Genomic DNA, 23,758 nt, shown 5'->3' on the forward strand with positions numbered 1-23,758 from the left:
CAGTGTTCCCCAGTGAGTGTGTGTGTGAGAGAGAGAGTAATGAAAGCATATTAAGGAGAGAACACACACACACACGCACACCCACACACACGCACGCACACACACACACACACACACACACACGCAGCTGTGAACACACCACTTCGCTGAGTCTTCGTTCTGAATCTTAGTGGAGTTCAACCGGGTCAGTGTCTTTCTTCTTCACCTCCTCAGTTTTTCTCCACCTTTTTTTTTGTTCTCCCCTCATCCATACCATCCTCTTTCTTCTCCTCCTTTCTCATTGTGCTCTTCTCCATGCTCCCTCTCCTCCTGACTCTTATCCTCCCTCCTCCCTCCACTTCTCTTCTCACCACACTTAACTTCTCTCCACGTTCCCCTCTTTCCAGATGTTCTCTTCTCCTCCCATTCCCTTTCGTCTTCTCCTCATGCATCCCTTTTCTCCTCCCCTCTTTGATCTCTTGATCCAAGAGGGGTGGAAGAATAGCAAGTTATTCTTCTCCTCCTCTTTCCTTTCATCTGCGCTTTAACTCTCCTCTCTTCGTATCATTTTTAGGCACATCCCATTTCCTCCTCTCCTTTCCTTTCCTCCCCTCCTATCTCCTAATTTCCTCGCCCCACGTCACTGATCTGATCAACCAAGAGGGACGGACAAGTTTGTGCATCGCTTCAGAAATCTGGAAGATGTCACTGACACACACACACACACACACACACACACACACACACCATGTTCATTTTGTAATGACTCATCTCTTGGAGCTGATTGGTTGATTGTGTAACTTCCTGAACAGACGCAGATCTAGGTCAAACTGTTGTTTTACCCACATTTGAGGGGCTCAAATTGTTTTTCCTTTTATCATTTGTCATTTTTATTTTATTTTTTCTGCTTCCTGTACAGACTTGCAAGCTCTTTGTCAGATTGACAGGCTTGGATACATCGTCAACAAAACACGGTTGCACAGTGACTCAACTCTGTCAGGAACTGGAGGAATTTCTCCCAGTTCAGGCTCGTCCAGCTTGTAATGAGATTTCACATAAAGTGCAAAACAGGGTATCATTTGATTTATTGGGTCGGGCACATTTGAGCTGCACTTTTTTGGGCTGAAAATTAAAAAAAATACTTGGCCAAGTTGTAAGTGTGGAACCTTAAAGCAAACTACAGAAACGGTCCATCACTGCTGATTATTTTACAGTCTTGATCTGCATGTCTGAGAGTTGAAGAGACAAACCTTCCTGCAAATATATAATCAGTGAAATTCATTTTTAATTATAGAACATTACTAGTGTTATACCATATTCTTCTTGTTGTTTACAAATGGCATTAAAAGACCGAAACCAAAAGGGTGTTAGTCCGTCCGTCTTGACGCTTGCTGACTTCCCAACCCTGTCTGTGGCTCTCAGCCCCAAGCCCACTGATTCCTACTGAAGACGTAAATCTATAGAAACACATATATGTTGCAACCTGTTCTTATTCCCAGGGCGTCAAATACCGATGCTGTGTCCCACCCCTCTATCTGCTGTCATCTACTAACTCCAATGTAACCCGTCGGCATCAGGTGACGTAGGGCAAAGAATGAGAACGTCTGCGTAAGGAGGTGGTTGGTGTGGATAGATGGGTCAAACAAACAGCTTTCACCCAGGAAGTGTCCCGTGTGAAACCCAAAGTCATTTTCCGTTTCATGCTTCATAACGTTATGTAACTTACAGCACATAGCATACTTACCCAAATCCCAATGTTTTCCTACACCTAAGTAGTCTTGTTGCCTAAACTTAATGAAATTGTGACCATTTCACAAATTTAACCACGTGTTAAAAAGATGTCTCACACAAAGGGTGAGACAAAGCAGCGTCAGTATTTGACAATCTTTGTTAAGAGGGATGTGTTGAATATATAGTTTCATTTTTAAAATAGGCACAGTCTTTTCCTAAGACAGCTGCTCACTGGAGTCTTTTGGTAACATTTCTCAAACAGGAGGAAATTGTAGATTTATTCGGGACTATATTCAGTGGCGGATTAATATACATTTGCTGCTCTTGTGGGTGTTTCTAGCAGTAGGATGGTGTATGTGGGACTGAGTCAAAATAAACTACAGTGTGTGTTCATGGTAATTTGAACTCTCCTTGTTGGTGCATTCAAGGACACTGACACCTGAGCAATGATGAATAAAGTGTACCTGCTGCAGCTTTACTACAAAGTCAGTGTAGAATTGACCCTTCTCGCCCTCAATATACGCAGTGATGTTACGACACCCGCAGTGTGTTTGAGGTCGCTATGCTTCTGCATTCGTCTGACTGGCTCCATTCAGTTCACTTCAAAGCTGCAGCAGCTGGCACACCACTAATCCTCCAGCCAAACACCCAGCCAGCCAAACACACATAAACACATCAGTGTCTTCCAGGCAGACGATCGCTGCACCTGAGGTTGAAGTGAACATTTCACAACAAACAGCTGCTCAGTCAGTAACTCTACAGCAGCCCTGGGAGAGTTCCTCAGTAAAACTTTGTAACAGAGGTGAGACTCGAGTCATGGGAGTTGGACTTGAGTCAGAAATCAGCCTGGATTGGAGTCACATGACTTGGAGTCCAGTCAAACTCAAGTCAGGACTCCAGACTTTATTTGACAAATTGAAACGAAACTTAACTTGACATAAACACGACTGGTGATTTTCAAAAGTTCAGATCTGAAAAATATTGGTTGACTGCAGCTGTATACGCAAAGAAAGATCACAACTGCCGCACATATACATTGAAAATATCCAGTCAGGGTCAAGAGTTCATAAGCAAAGACTGTCAGCTTTTTTGCATTAAATATATAAATATATCTTTATATTAAATGGAGTTTTGTGGCATGTGCTCTGTTTGGTCTAGAAATACTTTGCGAAAAGTTAAAGTGTAAAATGTCAGTATTCTAAGTTAATGTAATGTCTCATGCTTACCCTTGTCCAGATATTCAGCTGAGCACTCTGAGCTTTTTTGAGCTACATCAGCTCTCACACAGACAATAAGTAGATATGGACTTCATATGAGAACTTGAGTTGGATCAGCCTGTAGATAAAGATCTAAAACTTTAATCTGGATTCTGGTAGGTAACAATAAGGTATGCCCGAAAATGGACATAGGAATTCCTGTCAACTTGTTTTTGGCTTCAGGTTCAGATTACAAAAACACTCAAAAGTTGATTTTTCACCTGACTGATTGGGGTGTAACCTGGAGACGTGAGCTGCCAGCAACAGGGTTTTGAAGAGATTAGAGGGACAAAGGCACAGTCAACACGTTCTGATTAGTTAAACAAAAGGTTTCTTTTTGGAGTCCATAATGGCACCAAGTTTTCAGAGAATACTGTATTTTGCTGCCCGATTAGTGTTTTTTTAATCCAATTGACAAGAAAAGACAAGGGATTATGGGTATTATGAGATGGGTGCAGTTCTTCGTGTTTAGAAAGCCAAGCAGTGAGTCATTAATGACAAAGAATATCACATTTCTGGCTCTTAAAAGCAATAATTAACTTTACTGACTGTTTGGTTGCGCAGGGTTTCAGAAGTTTTTCTCAATTTACTCCAACTCTGAGTTAAAACTAACTAGCTGACAAAAAAGTAGAAGAAATTCTCGGCTTACTTGTTTTTTGTTTTTTTTTGTTCTGATTTTTAATCTATTAAACCTCCGTCTTTGCTTTGATTAACAGCCGACAGGATGTTAACATTTAAATGCAGCACACTCGTCGTCAGCACAATCCTGATGTGCCACAGAGACTGGGGAAGTAATGAGCACTGTTGCACTATGTTAATGGGAAACAATTGAGTGGCGTATGTTGATGCAGTGAACCATAGGGACACACATTTCTTCTTTTTTCTGTTGTGGTAGAGTCTAATTCGGTTGTCGCCATCAGGGAGGGTGGAAGGGATTGTCATTATGTCAAATCCTTTTCAACAATTATCTTTTGTCTACTTAAGAAAGCAAAAATAATAAGAAAAAAACCCATAATGATACACATGTCAATGCTACTGGTGAGTGGGTGCAAAAAGAAAACAATAGCCCCGGATGTTGTTCCTGGCAGTGTGTGTTGCTCTTTAGTCTTGAATAGAAACACTGCAGTTTTCCAAACAGTCATGTTCGTATGCACCATGGAGTGCATTTTACAGCCTTGTTTTAATGTTTTCTGAATGCCCTCATTTGCTGCTCCTGTAGTTGCAATAAGTGAAGTTTCAATCATGTTTGAATCAGCGCCAACTGCTTGTGACTGGTCAGAGTTTTTATCTTAAACAAATATGGCTTTGTTTCCAGTGTGTAACATTGAGGAGGATCTATTGACATAAATGGAATATAATATTTATATGTATGTTGTCATTGGTGTGTAATCATTAATGAAAATAAAAATTGCCTCTCTGCTTTGAGAAAACATGTTTTCGACACCAAAATACGCAGATGGGGGAAAGTGTCCCAGCAGGTCAGAGTGGGGAGGGGCGGGCAACTTACAAACGACCAGTGAAATGAGACAATAAAGATCTGTAGCTGTGACAGATGTTGCAGCACAGCTGGCGTGAAACCAAAACTGGGTTATGTAAGGTGACGGTCATGCATGAACTTTTACAGTTTTGTCAAAAAACATCCTAACATCGCTCTCCTGCTATCTCTCCGTATTGTTTGAGGATCTGAGTCATTTCCTTTGTTTTATAAGCATTAGTAGGAGGCACAGACAGCCTGCAGCTGCTCTCAGATGTACAGTTCATATACTCCGCGCCACATCTGGAATCGGTTTAAGACAGCAGCTACAGTTTGGATCCCACCGCACCATCCTGCACCACGCACAGCCATCATGGTTCAGATGAAACACACGAAATTCAGATTATGTCCCGTTATGGACGACGTTCTCCAATGATTTCCCAACACTTTGTACAATCCCAGAACTGTGCTACTACTGAGCCAAATCCATTCGACTGTGGTTATGAAGTGATGAGCCAGAAGTGGATGCTTTGTGTGTGTGTATGTGAGAGAGAGAGAGTGATACAGTTCATTGACGTTGTGTTTTTCCCTCTTCAGGTCAGCAGAACCCTGACAGTCTTCGTTACAAGTACAACTTCATCGCTGACGTGGTGGAGAAGATTGCACCTGCTGTCGTTCATATTGAACTGTACCGCAAGTAAGAAAAACTACTGAACCGACAACCTACACAAAAAAACAGTGGTTTTGTCAATGTTTCCAGTCTTTAACATGATCACTTGGTACATCTTAACACACCTGTAGTTAAACCTATTATAGTACCTCTGTAATTTACTGGAGCAAGAGTGTAGAAGGAATGTTGTTTTTCGTTAACATCCATTTAGGTGATTGAGTTGGATTGGTGTCCTTATATTTCTCGTTTGAAGTTATAAGCCAGAAACATGTTCCTGTCTCTTCTTCTTTCTGCTCAGGATGATATTTTCTAAGCGGGAGGTGGCAGTAGCTAGCGGCTCTGGGTTTGTTGTGTCAGAAGACGGACTCATTGTCACCAACGCCCATGTGGTGGCCAACAAGCACCGAGTAAAGGTACGAAACAGTTGTACAGCTGTAGAGTCATTGGAGGGGAAAGATACTAACCATGTCATTTATTGTTTCCAATCATTAAAATTACGTGTCCACTTCATGATTTTGTTTCATGTTTTGAAATTGTTGTTAATATGACATTGAAAGCACTTTTGAATATCAGGAGCCACTGAGATCTGTTGCTCTGCAATTGGTCAGTGGCCCTCTACTTTAAAATGAGATGCTGTAGGTATCCCTCTAGTGTCATTTCTGGACGCGGCTGCCCTCAAAGTCAGGGGATGTGCGACCATTTCACAACATTAACCAATGAAGCTTTATTTTAGTCTAACTGAATGTATAGTATTTATTATGACTAACTTGACCAGAAGTCCCTGATGTTTATCCTATGCTAAGGCCAGAGATAGACTTGCATGTAACTATGCATTCATGTGTGCATTGTGTTTGGTCTGTTTTTGCACGTTCTCAGAAATTAACGCGAGTACATCTCTGGCCTAAGAGGGGCACCTACAGTGTCATACAGTATTTTGAAGCGGAGGACCACTCACCAAGGGGTAGCATTTGAAGAGTTGCATTTGCTGAGCAGGATGACATTTCTTTATTTCCTCTAGGTGGAGCTGAAGAGCGGAGCCACATTTGACGCCAAGATCAAAGATGTGGATGAGAAGGCCGACATCGCTCTGATCAAGATCGATACACCGGTGAGCAGTGAGAGTGGATGGGATAGTCCTTATGCCTGTATATTTATTGTCTGTAGGGACTCTTCTTTTTATCTTCCTTTCAATCTGACATCCAAACAGGGAGTTAGGGGTTAGGTCAGCGTTAGCCTTGAAATTGTTACATTTTGAAATCTGCATTGCGATATCAACTCCTCAGTCTGTTAGCTTGATCATATCCCCCTAATGTATCTGCTGCTTCTTTAAAGTCTGCAGAAGTTTTTGTAGTTGTAGTAAGGGAGCGTGTGCAGAAGAATATCTGCTGGGTACTACTGGGGGATGCTGAAGGTTCCTTCCTTGGATCCAGAGCTGGTCATCTAGTGATTGGGAAAAAGTTTGGGGAATTGATGCATATTAATCAAGAGGAAAGTAGAGATGTAGCACAAAACAGGAGGATATTTGTTTGCAATAATTCCCAAGAAACCTCATCTTGCCTTGATTTTATGATGCAGCTCTCTAGAAGTTTTGTGTCCTCTTGTCCTCTTCTCTCCTCTTCTTTCTTCTCCTCTCAGACACACTTGTTTTTTGTCTCCCTTTTAGATTCACTCTTTCTTTTCCAAAACAAATTCAGGTATTTATTCCTTTTTGGAAAATGTTCTTTTGCTGAAACAGAAAGCCTGGTTTTAATTTTAGAGACGCCTCAGACGAGGCACCTCAGCAAAATAATCTGATGTCTCCTGAAAGTGGATATCTGAGGAGCAGTAGGGACACAGAAGGAACTTTTTATGTGGGTTAATTTTGGGTTTCCATTCGTAGCACTTTGTTTTGGTCCAGAGATGACTGGACAGCCCGGTTCTGTTCAGGAAGTGAGGTTTTCCACAAAATGTGTGCAATGGAAAAACATTTTAGCATAAGGAGGTCAACGTGTCTCATTTTTGTACTGACGTTGGGTAGCCAGAGCTGCAACATAGTGCACAAGGTCAGACATTTAATGGGGAATGTGGTGCATTTAAACGCGTAAAGTTCAGACATTTTGATGCCAGATTCACTCACCAGAACAGTGCTGAAATATATTATCTCTGCAGGTTGTATTTACATCTGCCCTATGGAGGTTGAGATCCAAAAAGCAACCTGCAACCAAAACAAGTCTGTGACTGGACGTAGGCAGTTAAATCTGTGGATTTATAAATAGGCTGAATAAGAGAAACAGGTAATATATCAAGGGAAATTAAGTCCAGCTGGGCTTATGAAAGCAGACAGGGTGCATTATGCAACTCTGATCTGGATTCTGTTTTCATAATATAAAAAAAACAAGATCTGAGAAACTTTGTGATCTCTCAAAGTCTTCAAATAGTATGATAGAAATGTTCTCTTTTTAAGGACCCACACATACCGTGACCCATGAGTTATTCGAGGTATTAATTGTTACATTTTCCACCCATCATAAGTACCCAGAAAACCCAAGATATATACAACAGAATGTGTCAGTTTAATTAAAATTAGACTAGAAAAGACTAGATTTGTGTAACACTGAACTGTCTCTGTGCCACCTCCTGTCTGTTAGAACAGCAGGTTCAGACCTGCTAATGCCATCTATACACAAACATCCTTCCTGCCATCTGGAACTGCAATCAGCAGATCAGTAGAGGATTTTGGGGGGTTGATGATGCTTCCATAGAGTCACACAAAATGCAAAAGAATAGAAACATCATGACTGTGCTATTTGGAAACGTATATGTTTTCCTTCCTGTCAGGGTAGAAAAACATCTGAAATCAATGAATTTAGCTGGAAAAGTGGAAGCATAAAAAAGTGTGATCTGTCGAAAAAGTAAATTTGCCAATAACTAATTACAGGTTTGGGTATGTTATTAAAGATAGGATAGGTTTTGGACAGGATTGCACCTAAATGTAAAAATGCTCTGACTGAGGCTATATAATTTGCTGTTTTTCAGATAACCATATATGGCAGTGTATGTGTTCATACAAGTATGAATTTTCCATTATCTCATGCAGGCGCCTCTATTTAGAGATTTGACAGATAGGTTCCTATATTTTCTGCAAACCAAACTGCCGCCGGTGTCTAAGTCTAATGTGTCTCAGATTTAACTTCAGGCAGAATGAGAACAGCCCAAACTCAGACGAAACATTAAGTCAATACACAGGGACACTGAGAGTGCAGGGTGTGAGTTCATGTTTGCCGGTCACACAGAGACGATTATGGTTTTTCTCTTGCATGTTTAGGCGGGGCCGTGGGGTGTAACTGGAGCTTCAGGGCATGAAATTGTGCCGAAATTTACAAACTACTGCACTTGTGGTTGTGGTTACATGCGCACAGAACCCAAGAGACAACTGTACTCCTGCACAAATGACTTACAGTCATCCAACCTCTCCCACACACACTTCTCTCTGGCATGAAAGTTCGTTTCATCTGTCTGATTGTTGTGTTCCATATCCTCAGAAGAAAACACAAAGTAGTTTGACATTAAAATATCATGAAGAAAACTAATTAAGGACAATTCTGGTTGTTTACACTCAGGGTCCTATTTTTCTAGATCAGTCCTCTGTCCCTGTTAATTATGATGTCAATTATATCCTGAATAAGCAGCTAAATTGAATTCAGTCAGGCATCAAGAAGAGTGAACAAATCCATTGTAAACAAACTGCCCTACTGGATCTAGACCACTAATTCAGAAATAAAAAGCAAAAATGAGAGTACTCCAAGTGTCCACTGACACTATCAGAAATAGTTTCTCATGGAATCTCATATTTCCCCTCTCACTGACATTTTTCTTTGTTCTCTCTCCTAAAAAATGCCACTCAGAGGGGAAATATTAGATTCCATCAGAACTTTATTCCGACAGTTAAATCGTCATTTTTAAAGATCAAATCCCAGGAGAAAAGGATGTGACTGTCCAATATAGGAATAACAGGAATATTGGCGGAGGCACTTCTCAATAAAACCTCACAGTCCGAGTGTGTAGATAGTGCAGGTCAGCATTAAACAGCTTTTAGGTGTAATTGCAGCAGTAAATCGTTTGCAGACGAAGCAGTCAGACGTGTGGCTGCATGTTCAGGGCAGATACATTTCTATCAGAGGAGATTTTATGAAAGCAGAGCAGAGAGACATAGCGGCTTTGTTCACATCCTTGACCTTCAAGATCAATTCTGACTACTCAGACTACCACTCTATCTACTCAGTTGTCTTCTGTTGCCTTGGATTTATGATTGTCATCTCGACATAACCCAAACTGTTCTCTTGTGATCTCAAGATAAAAAAAAGTTTTGACAGAGTCTCTGCCAGACTGTAGTTCTACAATAACTCTTATATGATGTCAAATGTGGACTGGCAGCAATTGGTTACCAGATTAGAGGTCTACTGAGCTAATGTAAAACACCTGTGTGGGTGTGCAGGGCTTTTAGGACCAGCTAAGATGATAGTCAGTCAGTAGTTATTCTGCAGCAGGAGCTCAGCAGCATCCCAGTGAACACAGCTGGACAGAGGCCAGTTTTATGACAATGCAGTACCAAGGTGATTTACAGTGGCTCCAACCAGGACTCTGACTCTGGGGATGACAAGGATGGGTTCAGGCAAGGACAGGAGAGGTGTCAGGAGAGGGGCATGAGGGAGGTCGGGCACCCACCTCCAGAGGCCTGAACAGGGGTTAACGCAGGGTCAGCACAGGGTTGCAAGGAGTCAAATCTGGTAAGAAAACCACCTCAGTGTTGTTGGACTGAGGGCAGACTGGATGCTACAATGACTCACTTTGGCCTCTTGAGGTAGAAAGTGGTATTACAAGAATAGCCAGGGCTAGCTGGTTAGCATGTAACGTATTTGATATAACATCAAAACTGTTACTTCCTCACATTCTAATTTTTGTTCATTTTTGAATGCGATAAAATAAAAGTCTTAGCTCCTTTAAGTATGTAAGTATGTGTCAGCAGTGTTGGCCTGTACTGTTGCTACTGAGGCAGGTATCCTCTGAGCATGTGCAGACAGGAGCACTCTAGTTTTGTTTTGAGTCTTAACTCATCCAGTAAAGCCTTGTGGCAATATTCCACCTTGATCCAGCATCGATCATTTTCCATGACATGAGTCCATGAGCAGCTTATGAAAGTGCTCTCAGCTGATCTGATCCGCTCATAGGATTTAACAGACCGGGACGTCTGAAGGCCAACAGCAGCATCTGATCCATACTGGTACTAGTAATACTGTTATTTAATACAACTGTTGATAGAATTACTACTGCTACTGCAGACACTTTCAGCTTGAACATCTGAAGTGAATCAATTCAGCTGGAGTGATGCAGGAATTATGGTCTTCCAAAGAGCAGGAGAGATCATTTTAAAGTTAAAGAGATTTAAATAATATTTATTCCCTCAGATTTTATTCCCTCAGCAAATTCCTTGCAGAGTTGGCAGTTCCCCGCTCTGGTTGTTAACCAGAAAACTAAACGGCCTGGTTCTGCCCAGGGTGAAAGAAGCAAGAAGGAGAGGAAGGAGTGGGAGACCAAATAAGAAATGACAATGAAAAGACAACATTTAATTTCCCTTGCATGTTTTTTTTATGTTCTTGTGTTAATCAAGTGTCAGAGTATATGGATATGTTGAATGTGTGCAATAGGCCTTTTCCACAGCAGACATGTTGACCTGCCATCATAAGAAAAACACAGTTGTTATTGCTCTGTTCTATTTAAGTGTCCCAGTCGGTTGTGAAATATGACTATGGGCCGGCATGCACAATACCAGGACCCTGAAACTAAAGCAGCCAAATGGAATTCAGCCCATCATTAATTCTATTATTTAAAACTCAGCTTTTCCTGTTGTGACATGTGAAAATATCTGTGGTAAAAAAGGTCGATCACTCCCCAGGGTGGGGCACAATCAGCACAGATGCTAGGTATCTGCACTTTGACTTTTGATTAACACAAAATTAACATTTAGAGAAACATGTGAAGAAAAAAATTGAAAAAATAGCAAACAGTTCTGTCCCTAAATTCTGTTGACCTCCATTGTACGGGGGTGGCAGCAGAGGTAAAGATGCTTCTTACAAAAGCTTGTTACATAAGAAAACATGGTGCTGCATGGCTCGACACCACTATGAGTGAGACATTTTTCTGGGTTAACTGACACTCTAACATGCTTACTGTACTTGAGATTGTATGCATGATGGATGAATGGACTGGGAAAGAGAGATAATGAGAAGGACAGAATGATGAGAGAAGAAGACAGGAGGGATGAACAAAACCACTGCTTTGTTTCTTGTTGTGGTCTTTGTCTTTGGTTGCTTTGTTGCACTCTGCTGTGTTGGCGTCTCTTAAATTACCACTGAATGCAGCCCCTCGGCTTTGTAATCTCACCCTGGACAAAGTGCTGTCATCCTGAAAACCACAGAGCGAGAAACATGGTAATTTTCCTGGTGGGCGGAGCTCAGCAGGCTGTCTGTTGGACGGATGTTCAGATGATTCTTGTGCCGGGTTGAGGACGGGCGAACAGAGGAGCTTTATGTTTAACCGATGGAGTACAGCTCTGATTAGTAGAGCTGAATGAATCCATTCATAACCATCTTGTTTATGGCTGTATATGCTTGATGGTGATTTAGGAGAGAGTTCATTTGTGTGCATGTATGCCCTTGTCCTCATTAGAATAACTAATGCAGTTTCCCATTGGGATTTATTATATAAGTAGGTTGTAATAAACATTCTATGAATCAAACTCTGCCAATAGAAATTATTATTAGCAGGAAAAAAGGAAGTATGTAAACATAGTGTTAAAGAGTAAATATATGAAGAAGTAAAAACAAAAAATGTTTCAATAGGTAAAAAATAATGTATTATAGGTATGACATAATAATAGACAGGGCTTCGTGATATGATCAAATTAAAAATCATTTGTAAATTTAAGTAATTGAGAACCTTTGTGGAGATCTGAGGGGAAACAGGCTGTGTTAAGTATTAATTGGGGAACTATATTTTGATTTTACTGGTGTGGATGGAAGTGTTAACAGAGTGAAGTGTATGTGAGAGGTACATGGAGGCTGCAATGAATGCACACTTTAATTTCAAACTTGGGCTTCTGTTTCAGGCTCCACATTTTATTTTGCTTTGTCATACGCCATGACTTACACAGACCACAGGACACACATTTTCTTTCTCTCTCGCTCTCATACACATGCACACATATAGAGACTAATGCACACACTCCACATGCCAAGATGTTGGTCATGTACAGATGTTTTGAGCATACCTGCGGTCCATGTCAATCTAACGGAGAGAAAAAGAGTGTGCGTTTTATATTCATTCATTTGTCTGGAAAGGTCTTCATCACTCAACAGCTGCTCTTAGATGTAAAAAACATCTGTCACATCTGCCTGCATCTGTTTTTCTCTGTGTTGTCATCTCTCTGCTTCATTTCATATACCATTCACTCCTTCTTCCACACCTTCTCACCTTGTTCCTCCTTCTCTTTCACTCTTGATACTTATGTTTCTACCCCTCTCTCTCTCTCCCCCTCTTACTAAACCCTACCAAAAGTGGGTCAGAGTCTTAAGGTTTATGTTACTTAACAGAGGAAATGGGCAACAGATGTGTCTGTCATCACCGGGGAAACAAGATGCACACACGCACATGCTGACAGACAAACAGACGCTTGTCATGCTCTGTGGAGCGTGACGTTGATGAAAGTTGGGTCCTAACATCGCGGCTGCTTTATGTCTCACTTTTTCTGCTCAACGTCACATCTGGGGCCGAAGTAGGTTAGTAGGACGACATACAGCAAGCCAGCACGCAGTTCACGGAGGGTCGGCCAATCAGCTAACTCCACCACTGAGGGCTGGAGCCGAAGCCAAAGTGTCTTAAGATCATAGATGTTTTGAAAGAGCTGGACACTGCACAGCAAGTCAGCCTCGCTGCCAGTTTGTCCCAGCACTGCAACAAAAAAACTCTTGTGGACCAAAAAGCATTTATTTTCCCTTAGGCCGCCATTAGAATGGACTGCAAAACTGTTGACAGAACGCATTAAATCACACACATGTACAGTACAGTCCAAAACTCCTCTAAGCTTGATTCAGATATTTTCTAAATCCCAATTGTTAGATACAACTGTGTGACACATTTTTTTCTTATTAAAAAAAAAAAGTTCCAACCATTTCAAATCAGTAAGAAGAACACCAAGAAAAGTAGAAATACTAAAATATCTTGTTAAATAACCAACACTGTTGTAACTTTGGCAGAAAATGTGAAGCTGACTAAGAAAATACATGATACTAATAGAGTTAGTGGAGGCTGATTGGAGCTCATTGTCACATGTTTTTATTATGTAAAATCAAGGCAAACACACAATATCATTTTAATTTCCAAATTGTTGGCACGAATTGAGTGTGTGTGTGTGTGTGTGTGTGTCTACTGGTTAAAATTAATTAGCGGTGGCAGAGCAAACAGCCGTCTGAGTGTTTCCTTTAATAAAGTGCAGAGAGAGAGAGAGAGAGAGAGAGAGAAATTGGTAGAGTGACAGTGAGCAAAATAGAGACTAATGAAATTCTATTAAAGTCTATTTTAACAGATTATTACATACAAAATGTTTTACTGGTCTCTTCACGTTCAGTGGCAACGTGAACTTTGTATGAGAGAATGTGTGTGTGTCTGTGTGTGTGTGTGTGTGTGTGTGTTTGCAGTCAGGCACACTCAGCTTTTATATGACAGCACTGGAAACTGCAGTGGCAGGGATAGAAATGTTAATAATCCAGCCAGTTAATCAGAGACGCAGGCAGAGCTGCGACCTGCAGCCATATAAACAACAGTACAAATAAAAATCTGTTTTTACAAACTTGTCCAGCGAGACTTGTTCTGGATCTCTCTTTCCATCTTAGCAATTAGTTTGGACCGCAAAATCACATCACACTCATGCTGTAATGACACGTGGATGTGATTAATTTCTTTGGCAATGTTGGTTTCTGTGCACATTTACATGCAGACAGGCTGGCAGCTAGAAAAGTGCTAAAGCAACAGGCCAGACAGCATTAAACTGTAGGAAACTGCTGTGCCAACTGATCATATGTTAGTAAGAGTCAATTGATGTGATGCTTGCTGCTTTAAATGTTCTAGTTGTAAGATTTGCACACACAATGTATTTGCATTATTTGATTGCATTTCTATATAGTTTTAACATCGTTATGATGTCTGTAAAATTGCATAAGAAAATTGCTTGTACAGGAAAAAATGTTGGAAAGCTTGCATGTTTTACAAATATCCTGCAATCACTTAACATTCCTTCTGACTTCTTTCACAAGTCCTACAGGAAGACGTTTTAGTGGGTGTGTTGACATTAAACAGTTACCACTGTTGAAGATCTTATTCAGTGTGGCTTTTGTGAAAAATACTTGTAGTAGTTGTAATGAATGAACCAGGAGAACCAGTATGATTTTAGAGGAGGAAACACACACCTAATCAGAACAAACTGAAGGATTTACAGTTAGATGTCTAACACACACACACTGCGAGTCTGACTGACACATCGGTCGGTCCTGGTGGAAACCAGGCTGAGGGGCTGAAATGAGCTGTTGTTAATGGTGATTTGCAGTTTACAGTTTGGTTAGAGTTTGGGTTGGAGATGATGAAGACAAGCCTCGTCCAGACTGAGAGCTGACTCAGCTCTCCACAGGAAATCCGCGTCTGTCTCCAACAGCTTAAAGAGAATAAACTGCTGTTTACCTCAAGTGTGTGTGTGTGTGTGTGTGTCCAGTGACCATGTGGGTGTTCCTTCAAATGGCGTTCGTCATCTGTGGTCCTTTAATTCACCTTCTTCTCCACCAAATTTAGATGAAAAACCCAACATGATAAAAGGAATGGACTAATCAGTGTCGGGCTAACTAAACTAAACCATTGTTTGTTACTATAAATTTCAATGGAAGTGTAACAGATTATAGAGTCTATTAACTCTTTATTGTCAGCTGTCTTTGGCCATTATTCTGAACAACAAAGCTCTGTATTTTGTGGTGGTTGTGTCTCAAACTGCATTCTTTCTTCAACCATATTTTCTCCCTCCCCTTGTGTGTTTGGTGGAGCAGATGAAGCTGCCGGTGCTGTTGCTCGGCCGGTCGGCAGATCTGCGTCCTGGAGAGTTTGTTGTCGCCATAGGCAGCCCGTTCTCCCTGCAAAACACCGTCACCACTGGCATTGTCAGCACCACGCAGAGGGGAGGCAAGGAGCTGGGCCTCCGCAACTCTGACATGGACTACATCCAGACAGACGCCATTATCAACGTGAGTGGAGCCTCGAACACCAATCTTCTAAATTAGTCAAAAATATCAAATAAAATATTGTATTTTTCTCTGTTAAAACCTATTGTGATTCTTTAATGGAGATGTACTATTATCTTTGCTTTTACATTCTTTTTTTGCTTATGCTTTTGTTTTCTTGCAGTACGGCAACTCTGGAGGACCACTAGTTAACCTGGTAAGATTTCTAATTTGTCCAAAGATTACCAATTAATTACTTTATTTGAACATATTTCATACTGCATGTCAGAAAGCTCTCCTACCAGTAGTGTTTTTTACGTGCACACTTAATACTTAAATGCAATGTTGCATTTCTACAGTAGATGACATTTTGTAATTTTACTAGCTACTAACAAACCCATTACACTTTTTGGCTATACATTAAATACTAACCAGATCGATTAGAACATGTATGGTAGCATGTTGCTTTAACTCAAAGATTTCAGTAAATTACTTTCAACCTTTGCATCATAGTTTTCAAATAGCAAACATACCATTAAAAAAACATTTAGAAATGGCAGTGAGGGAGGGTGGCAACAGGAAGAGGACCCAAGCACAGACAGTCGAGGCAGATAGGATTATTTCAATGATTTATTGATTCAGAAGGCTTACAGGCAGGTGCAGGCAGGCAGGTATGAAAGAAGTAACATAAGGTGCAAAACCAACATTGCAACTGAAACGAAAAGACAGAGAAACAAAGAGAAGAGTAGAAGATGCAGGTGAAGACGTAGGTGGGGAAAGTCAGGCAATTGCAGAACAGATGAGGGAAGTGGAAACAGGTGTGAAGAGGGGTGGGTGAAGATGATGGGCAAAGTAGGGAAAGCCTAAGGGCACCTGGTGGAAGGATGGAAGGAAAAATGCAGTGAAGGGGCCTGAGGAAACAGAAATGTGGGTGGAGTGTATTTAATGTGTTTTCACCTCTTGTTTGGGGTCGGAAGCTGAAATTGAATGCTCTGGAAAAAGTTAACCAGTCATGTATTGCTTACATCTCCCTGAGATTCAAGTTAATTTATTTCTTAGATCCCTTCTTACTATTTTTGAAACCAGTACAGAAATACAGTTTCTTATTACTTGGATCACATCCATATTTTGCGAAACAGAGATATACGTAATCTCATATAAACAATCACCAAGGCCCATAAAGACCTTATTAGGAAAGGTAAATAAAGAGTTTAGGTAATGCTTGGCAAATAGTTGCAGTCCACAGCTGACTCTGATTATACAATTGTTTTTCAGCTGGCTGTGTTAAACAAAGAACAATGTGGCGTCAGAAATGCTGTTTAACAAGCTTCCTGAGGAAATTTGACTTTTACTGTTGGGTGTTATTGACAGCCAAATAATGCGTGTGGTTTTGTGTATCTGCAGGATGGAGAGGTGATTGGCATCAACACCCTGAAGGTCACAGCTGGAATCTCTTTCGCCATCCCCTCAGACAAGATCAGACAGTTCCTGGCAGAGTCACATGACAGACAGATCAAAGGTTCGCAACAGTTTCACTCTTTGTTTCCTGCCAAAACCTGCATATTCACTGATTCTTACATTCCTAATGAGGTAAAAGGAGAACATACTTTTATATGGATTTTAATGTGGAAATTATAAGGTTTTTTTTGAAGAAAAAACATGTCAGACACACATTATTGTTCCAAACAGACTATTAAAATATGTCATAATACATGTCTACATGTCTGGAGGGGATCTTGAAGTTAGCCAGTTAAATATAGAAAGTCTGGGAAGTTTGCACATTATCAGCATTACAGACATTATCAGAATATGTCTTACATTTCTGGATTTTTTATATACAGCAGTGTCTTGTAATGCCAAGTATTTGGCATGCCAGAAATGAAAAATAATGAGTAAAACCTACATCCTGTTAGCAGTAAAATGTAGCCTGCTTCAGCAGCTAGTAAAGTAGTCTGAAATTGGAATTTCCCTGCTGAGCCAGAAATACATTAAAAGTATTTTTATTGGTGTCATTTTCTCTCCACCATTACACACAGTTTAATGGTTTATACCTGTAGGTGCTGTAAACTGTGTAAATCTGTGTAAATGATTCCTAACAATTTCCTAATATTATACATATTATATTAGAAAATATTGTTTTAGGTACAGAGGAAGATATTCACAGTAGGGAGAATGTGTCCACATTACTGTTACACAAAAGATGTGAGCTCATAATTGGCTTCCATGTCAGAGAAATGAATGTTATTGATGTGATGTCAGCATTTACAGGACAGGGACATCACAGTGATAAAATGATAAATGATCTGGGATACAAATGCCTGTCAGAGATCTTTACGGAAGATGTTTTTCTGTCCTTGTGCTACTTTTTGATTAAGAACAAATGATAAATAGAGTGAGGGAAGATGATAATCCTTACATGACCATATGAAGTAATGGTTTTCTCAGCTTTACAAACTGCACATTTCCTTATGTTCTCCAGGTAAAACATTCCAGAAGAAGAAATACATCGGCGTCCGAATGATGACTCTCACTCCAACGTAAGTTTCTGGGTCTGAGGACATCATAACATTTTCATCAAATGATATGAACATCTCTTTAGTTTTTGTGATTAAGGTTAGCGATTTTGGTAAAAAAAAAAAAAACTTTCCACTTTACTGCAATAAAACCTGACTATATCCACACAGTCCGAGGTTTTCCCATACATGTAGTGAGAATAAAATGGCGTTATCTTTTGTATTTCTGTTAGATAAGACTGTTCAGCTGTGTAAAAAAAAAAAACAAAGACACTAAAATATGAGAATCCATGTAGTGAGATGAGGCAGTCTGATTTAACTCCCCAGGTCCTTGAACAGTTGTTTCTCAATCCTTTCATGCATAACAAGGGTGGTGATCATATCGGAAATGTGACCTCAGCTTTAGATATCTGCCGTTAAATGATGCGTTTAAATAGGAATGTCAAGTCAACCCAGGCCAGGTCTGAAGCCTGCAGGTCAAAGCAACGCCCAAGCTGCCCCTCCAGATTGGGTCACTGTAGGAAACACCCCAAAGCAGCAAAATCACTTTATGACAGCTTATTCATTTTAAACATACCAGTGGGTTTTAGCCTTTTCATCCACCATATGTTACAATAATTACTATTTTTCCAAAGCATACCATCATTTTATAGATTGATTTCTTTCCCTACTGGCAACTTTTTACTACATAGGAGAATAAACTGGGAGAAATTTTAGGCTAAGGTAATAGGTAATTACATTATCATTACAGTGAACATTTAATCAATTTTATATTTTTGTCAAATTCATTATCCTATTGTGATGCAGTTGCAAGCTGAGACAGCATTGGAAAATTTCACTGCTGCTGCATTTAAGGACTGTCTGACACATGGGAATAGCAACCCTTTTAATGTAAAGCATGCCCCAATTCTACATTGCTGTCTTCTTGATTTCTGTTTGCTGGAACCTCAGCTCATGAATACCGAGTGAATATCAATTCTTACATGTGACACCATTTTTTAAAATAAGGTATAAGTTTTGTTATCTGCAATAATAATATTGAACATTTAATTTAGGTTTAGTCCTGCCTATAGCCTATAGAAAATGTTGTAGTTTACTGACTAAATGTTCATGACAAATGACCTATGAAGGAACTATCTAATGTTTTCAAGTCTCTGGAAGTTGATTTTCATTGTAAACAGAAATTAACAGAAAGCCCTGTTGCATAATTTTAGCTTCCTGTGTGCACCTGGATCTTGTTAGCTAGTATTCGGAAGAATCTGTTAAGCCTGTACAATTTGAATAAACATTGTAGCTGAATAATACAAGTGCCCTGTGGACCAATCAGCAACAAGACGCTTCATTAAAATCAGATCTGTATTGTTGAAGTTGCAGCTCTGCAAAGCCTGAAGGTTGAGTGTCACGATTAATCAGAGCAGTGCTTTGCATGTTGTGATTTAAAATGAGTCATAAAGCATCACTTCAAGCTGAATTAAAATCAGACTGGTGTGTTCCAGACAGTAAGTACAAAACCTCATATTTTGGCTGTTTTTCTCCTCTTTTTCTCCCTTCAGGCTGGCTAAAGAGCTGAAGGAGAGGCAGTCAGACTTCCCAGATGTCACCTCTGGGGCGTATGTCATTGAGGTCATCAGTCGGACTCCAGCTGAGGCGTGAGTGTCTCTCTTATTTCCACATTATCTGGTGTATGGCCCAATATGTCAAATCAACAAGCTATATTTTCACAGCCAGGTTAAAGGATCTTACGATATGTAATGCATTCATCATCTGCACATTCAGTAATGGAGTTTGTCACGGGAAAATACAGTAGATAGAAGGGTGCATGCCGGTTGTTTCCAGGCTCACTGCTGTAGAATATATTTTGTCCCTGGAAAGATTGTTGGTATCCACATGAAAAGCTTGTTGAAGTTGAAGTTGAAACCGCAGCTTTCCACCTGAAACATAGCAGGTTGAGTTTGTTTTCTTGTTGTCTGGAGGGTTTATGTGGAACACAGGCTGGAGTCAGGATGAGGACCTGATCTTGCTGAAAGGAAATTTATTAGATTTGAACTTACTGTGTGTAAAGAGTGCAGGATGTGGAAAGTTCACTTCTGGTTTTAAAGCTGGGCTGAAATTTGGCAGTGAGGGCAGAATTATGAATGTTTCCCACCCAGACTGTCCAACTCACTCTGGCAAGGAAGACAAACTGCATTCAGTCATTTAAGGAACAAGAAGAGACTGCTTTGGGTTCACCTCAGGAGCTGAATACAGAGAGCACATGCCATCAAGCTACACTGGCCTCTAAATGTGTGATTTTAATAAAGGAAAATGTTGAGAAATTGTGTCTAGATCCAGATCTACATCAAATACACAATTTCTAAATGTGTTACCATGTCTTTTGTGGTCTACATGTGGCAGGTTGTATTCATTCAAATAATTAAAGTAGTTCAGGAGACCGTGGCCTAACCATATTCAACACATTTATGACTTGTCGCTTTATTTATAAAGCTTCACGTCAACTATTTCTCTATAACATTATTATGTATTGTTATAAATGACTACATAAGCAACAAACAAGGGCCAAGTTGCACAAAGTACAATATTATATTCTCAGGCACATAAAGAAAGTTTTAAAAGAGATATAACCTGAGATATTCTGCTGAAGACAAACACAAACCTGGGCTCAAATGAGCTGAAATATAATCATTTATTTAGCAGATTTGGGGTTGCCATAGCTACTGCTGCAGAATTAGGAAATGTACCTTTAAATGACAAGCTCGTGAATGGATCTGTAACTATTATCTCCATCTAGTGGTAGCTGGTAGGAATCGCAACAACCCTGCAGATTTATTGTGGTCACTTCGTAAAAATTATACGTAATGAATATTGAATGTAATGTTGTGGAAATCAACTACATGCCCCAAATGCCTAATTTCTTTTGTAACATCTGTCAACCTTCCCTCTTCTTTCTTGGCGACAGAGCTGGACTGCAGGAGAGTGATGTCATCATCAGTATCAATGGCGAGCGGATCACCTCGGCCAGTGATGTCAGTGCCGCCATAAAGCATGAGGAGAGGCTGCGAACAGTGGTGAGGCGAGGCAACGAGGACGTCATCCTCACCATCATCCCCGAGGATATCGAGCCTTGACCTCTCAGCTGAACGAACAACAACGCAACGACCCAACCAGTCAACCAATCCCGAGCTGGCTCTCAGTGTTTTTCAACCAATCATGAACACTTTGAAAAACCAAGCAACCAACAGGGGTGTGTGTGTCTGGGGCCACACCTACTGCGTTTAAGAACTTGTAATTATTAGTACTACTACTACACACACACACCTTCAAAGGTCCACCTTCATAACCCTGGGAACTGGAGCTTCGACCCTGTTGTCATACTTCTCATATTAGTTTGAATTTTTCTTCTAATCCCAATTAACTTTCCATCATCACAGACCTTTTATATTCTACTAACACCATCTGTCGCTACAAAGCGGTTACTGCAGGTTACCGTAGTTCTGTTTTATTGTGTATGTTCTTGATGGAATATTTTTTTAATAGTATTTTTGTCTGTATGTGTTTGACAGTTTTTCAAAAAAGGGGAATAAAATTATTTTCAAAAGTGTTGTCTTCTTGACCATGTTGTTGTAAGAACTGCCAGTCGATGTTTGATTTATTATTTTAATATGAATAATTTTATTATTCATTATTATATATTTGATCATAAATCATCATTAGTAATAGCAATAAGCGTAACAGACTTTTTTTTAACTAGTTCTGACTATTCTGTACGACTGTACATTTCTATTTTCATAACAATTCTTTTGTGAATGACAAACTTCCCTTAATGAGGTTCATAGTTTGCCTGTAGGGGTTCCACATGGAGCCTTCTAGGATCCCCTGAGCTTGTAAAGACACCATGAGGTTTCTCAACCCTCTTCCTCTTTGTGGAGTGTTGTCTTCTGCTTCTACATCATCACATATTTGGTTTTCTACACTTTCTTCTCCAAAGTTAATATTTCAACCAACAGCTAACATACAAACAAACACGTCTTCAGTAAAGATTTTATTTATATGTGTATGAAAAAAGCATATAAACTCCTTGCACGAAGCATGAAAAATGCCTTACATATTCTAAAAGTCTCTTGGACCCATACCCCAAACCCAACAGGACGTCGGCCATTTTGAATTTAGTAGTTATGTTCTGCGATTTTTTGCTTCGTATTTGAACGAACGGATCGACTTCAAATTTGGTCAGTGAAATCTAAAGACATTAAAAATTCAAAGTTGTGCTATTTGTGACGTGTATGCTGAAATTCACAAATAGTGTGTGGCGTCGGATTTTGACAGTTGAAACAGGAAGTTGTCATAACTTCAGCGTACATGGTTCAATCTCCACCAAACTTCACACATTTGATAAGAGTCTGAACACATCTACATGCCAATATTCAGTCATAGTGATCTTGCCACCCACTGGCAATAGGAAATTAGCCTTGTGTGGTGATTATGGTCGTGGTCCACACACGATACGCTGGCGCATGGTGCGGCCACAGCACACCTCAACACACGCAGAGTGCGAGGGCCTGATCATCGCTGCTTGCAGCTTTAATTTTTTCTTTTTTAGCAACCCCATCTGCAGAGGAAGATCATGTGATCAAAAGCTTTACGACTCACTTTAGTGGGTAAACACAAATTGTCCATGCAAATGTTTATCTTTTATAATACGGAGATTTTGGAGTGGAGTCTTTATCCAACAGTAATGTGTAGAACAACTTTCACACAGAAGAGGTGGGCTGACAGGTGAAGTGGATTCACCATTAAAACATGCATGACATCCTCCCATCACTAAATATCCTCCTGGACTGCAGACAGCTGACATCTACCAGCAGAAGATGAACAGGACTTTTTCTTTCATTTCGACTGTGAATGGAAGCAGTGACCTGGTTTGTGCTGATTGACAGAAATTTTCTCCCAGAACTCCCCTCTGCTGACTCAGTGTCTGTTCTCCACATGCTTTACAAGACATCCGCACATCATTTTATAATTTGGTGTCCTTCTTATGTAACGTATGACCCATTTTATTTCTGATGACTCAGCTCACAGCTGTCAGTCGGTTTGCTACATAGTACCTTGGTGTCGACCATCTCCTCTGTTTCTTTTTGTATTTTGGGAACAGGGCTTTTCACACAGCAGGATTCACTTCAGATGTCTTCCACACACAACTCACTGCAGTGGTTCTCCATATAAAAAGACTTTCAGTGACCTTGATGGTTCATTTGTGACCAATTTATGAGTCAGCATTACTGGAAAGCCTGGCAGGAAAAATCGGCTAAGTTGATTTTACCTTCCGCGAAACTCTTGGACAATATTTTCCTCAAACTGCCATTGTCGTCCACACGAAATATCCATAAATCAGCATTATCAGCTCTTAAAAGTATTTCTGACTCATATGTTATGACTCTGGTCAGAAAATGCAGAGCTGGAGCCAAACATACCAAACTGAACGCCCAAATGTTCTGCTCGTTACGGTTGCCATAGTTAAAGGATTTGTCTCACTGTTATTTATTTATTTTTATTCATTCATGTCCCTTGTCCTCTTACGGTCTTTGTGATCTACAGCTTTCTAATTTAGTAAATCAAGGCACTGAGCTCTTGTAAAGTTAGTGAATTGTTTTCTCTCTCTATTCAGGATTTTTTGTATCCTGTTGCACATGCACTTCTCTGTTTTAGTTATTGAGGTTCCCATCCACTCAAATTGTATGTGCTTGTTCCTAAAGTTGGATGTTTGAGCTTCACTGTGCAGAGTGAAGTATTTGCTAAGTTTGACACTAGAAGGATGTTTTGTGAAATTACAAAAAGGACATTCA

The 23,758-nt window shown here is 40.1% G+C and overlaps 1 protein-coding gene across 1 annotated transcript; it reads left to right on the top strand.

Annotated features, from left to right (window-relative positions):
• The first annotated feature begins 4,977 nt into the window (after positions 1 to 4,977).
• LOC118334632 (serine protease HTRA1B) lies at positions 4,978 to 21,514 on the top strand. The gene is made up of 9 exons (XM_035670628.1): positions 4,978 to 5,137; positions 5,409 to 5,523; positions 6,129 to 6,218; positions 15,235 to 15,429; positions 15,590 to 15,622; positions 16,810 to 16,924; positions 17,885 to 17,942; positions 19,472 to 19,567; positions 20,875 to 21,514. The coding sequence occupies exons 2-9, from the start codon at positions 5,410 to 5,412 to the stop codon at positions 21,041 to 21,043; spliced, it is 870 nt and encodes a 289-aa protein (XP_035526521.1). The 5' UTR covers positions 4,978 to 5,137; position 5,409; the 3' UTR covers positions 21,044 to 21,514.
• The last annotated feature ends 2,244 nt before the right edge of the window (positions 21,515 to 23,758 follow it).

The sequence above is a fragment of the Morone saxatilis genome, unplaced genomic scaffold, assembly GCF_004916995.1.
Source record: "Morone saxatilis isolate NCDOM2014 unplaced genomic scaffold, NCSU_SB_2.0 Contig1, whole genome shotgun sequence".
Taxonomy (NCBI): domain Eukaryota; kingdom Metazoa; phylum Chordata; class Actinopteri; family Moronidae; genus Morone; species Morone saxatilis.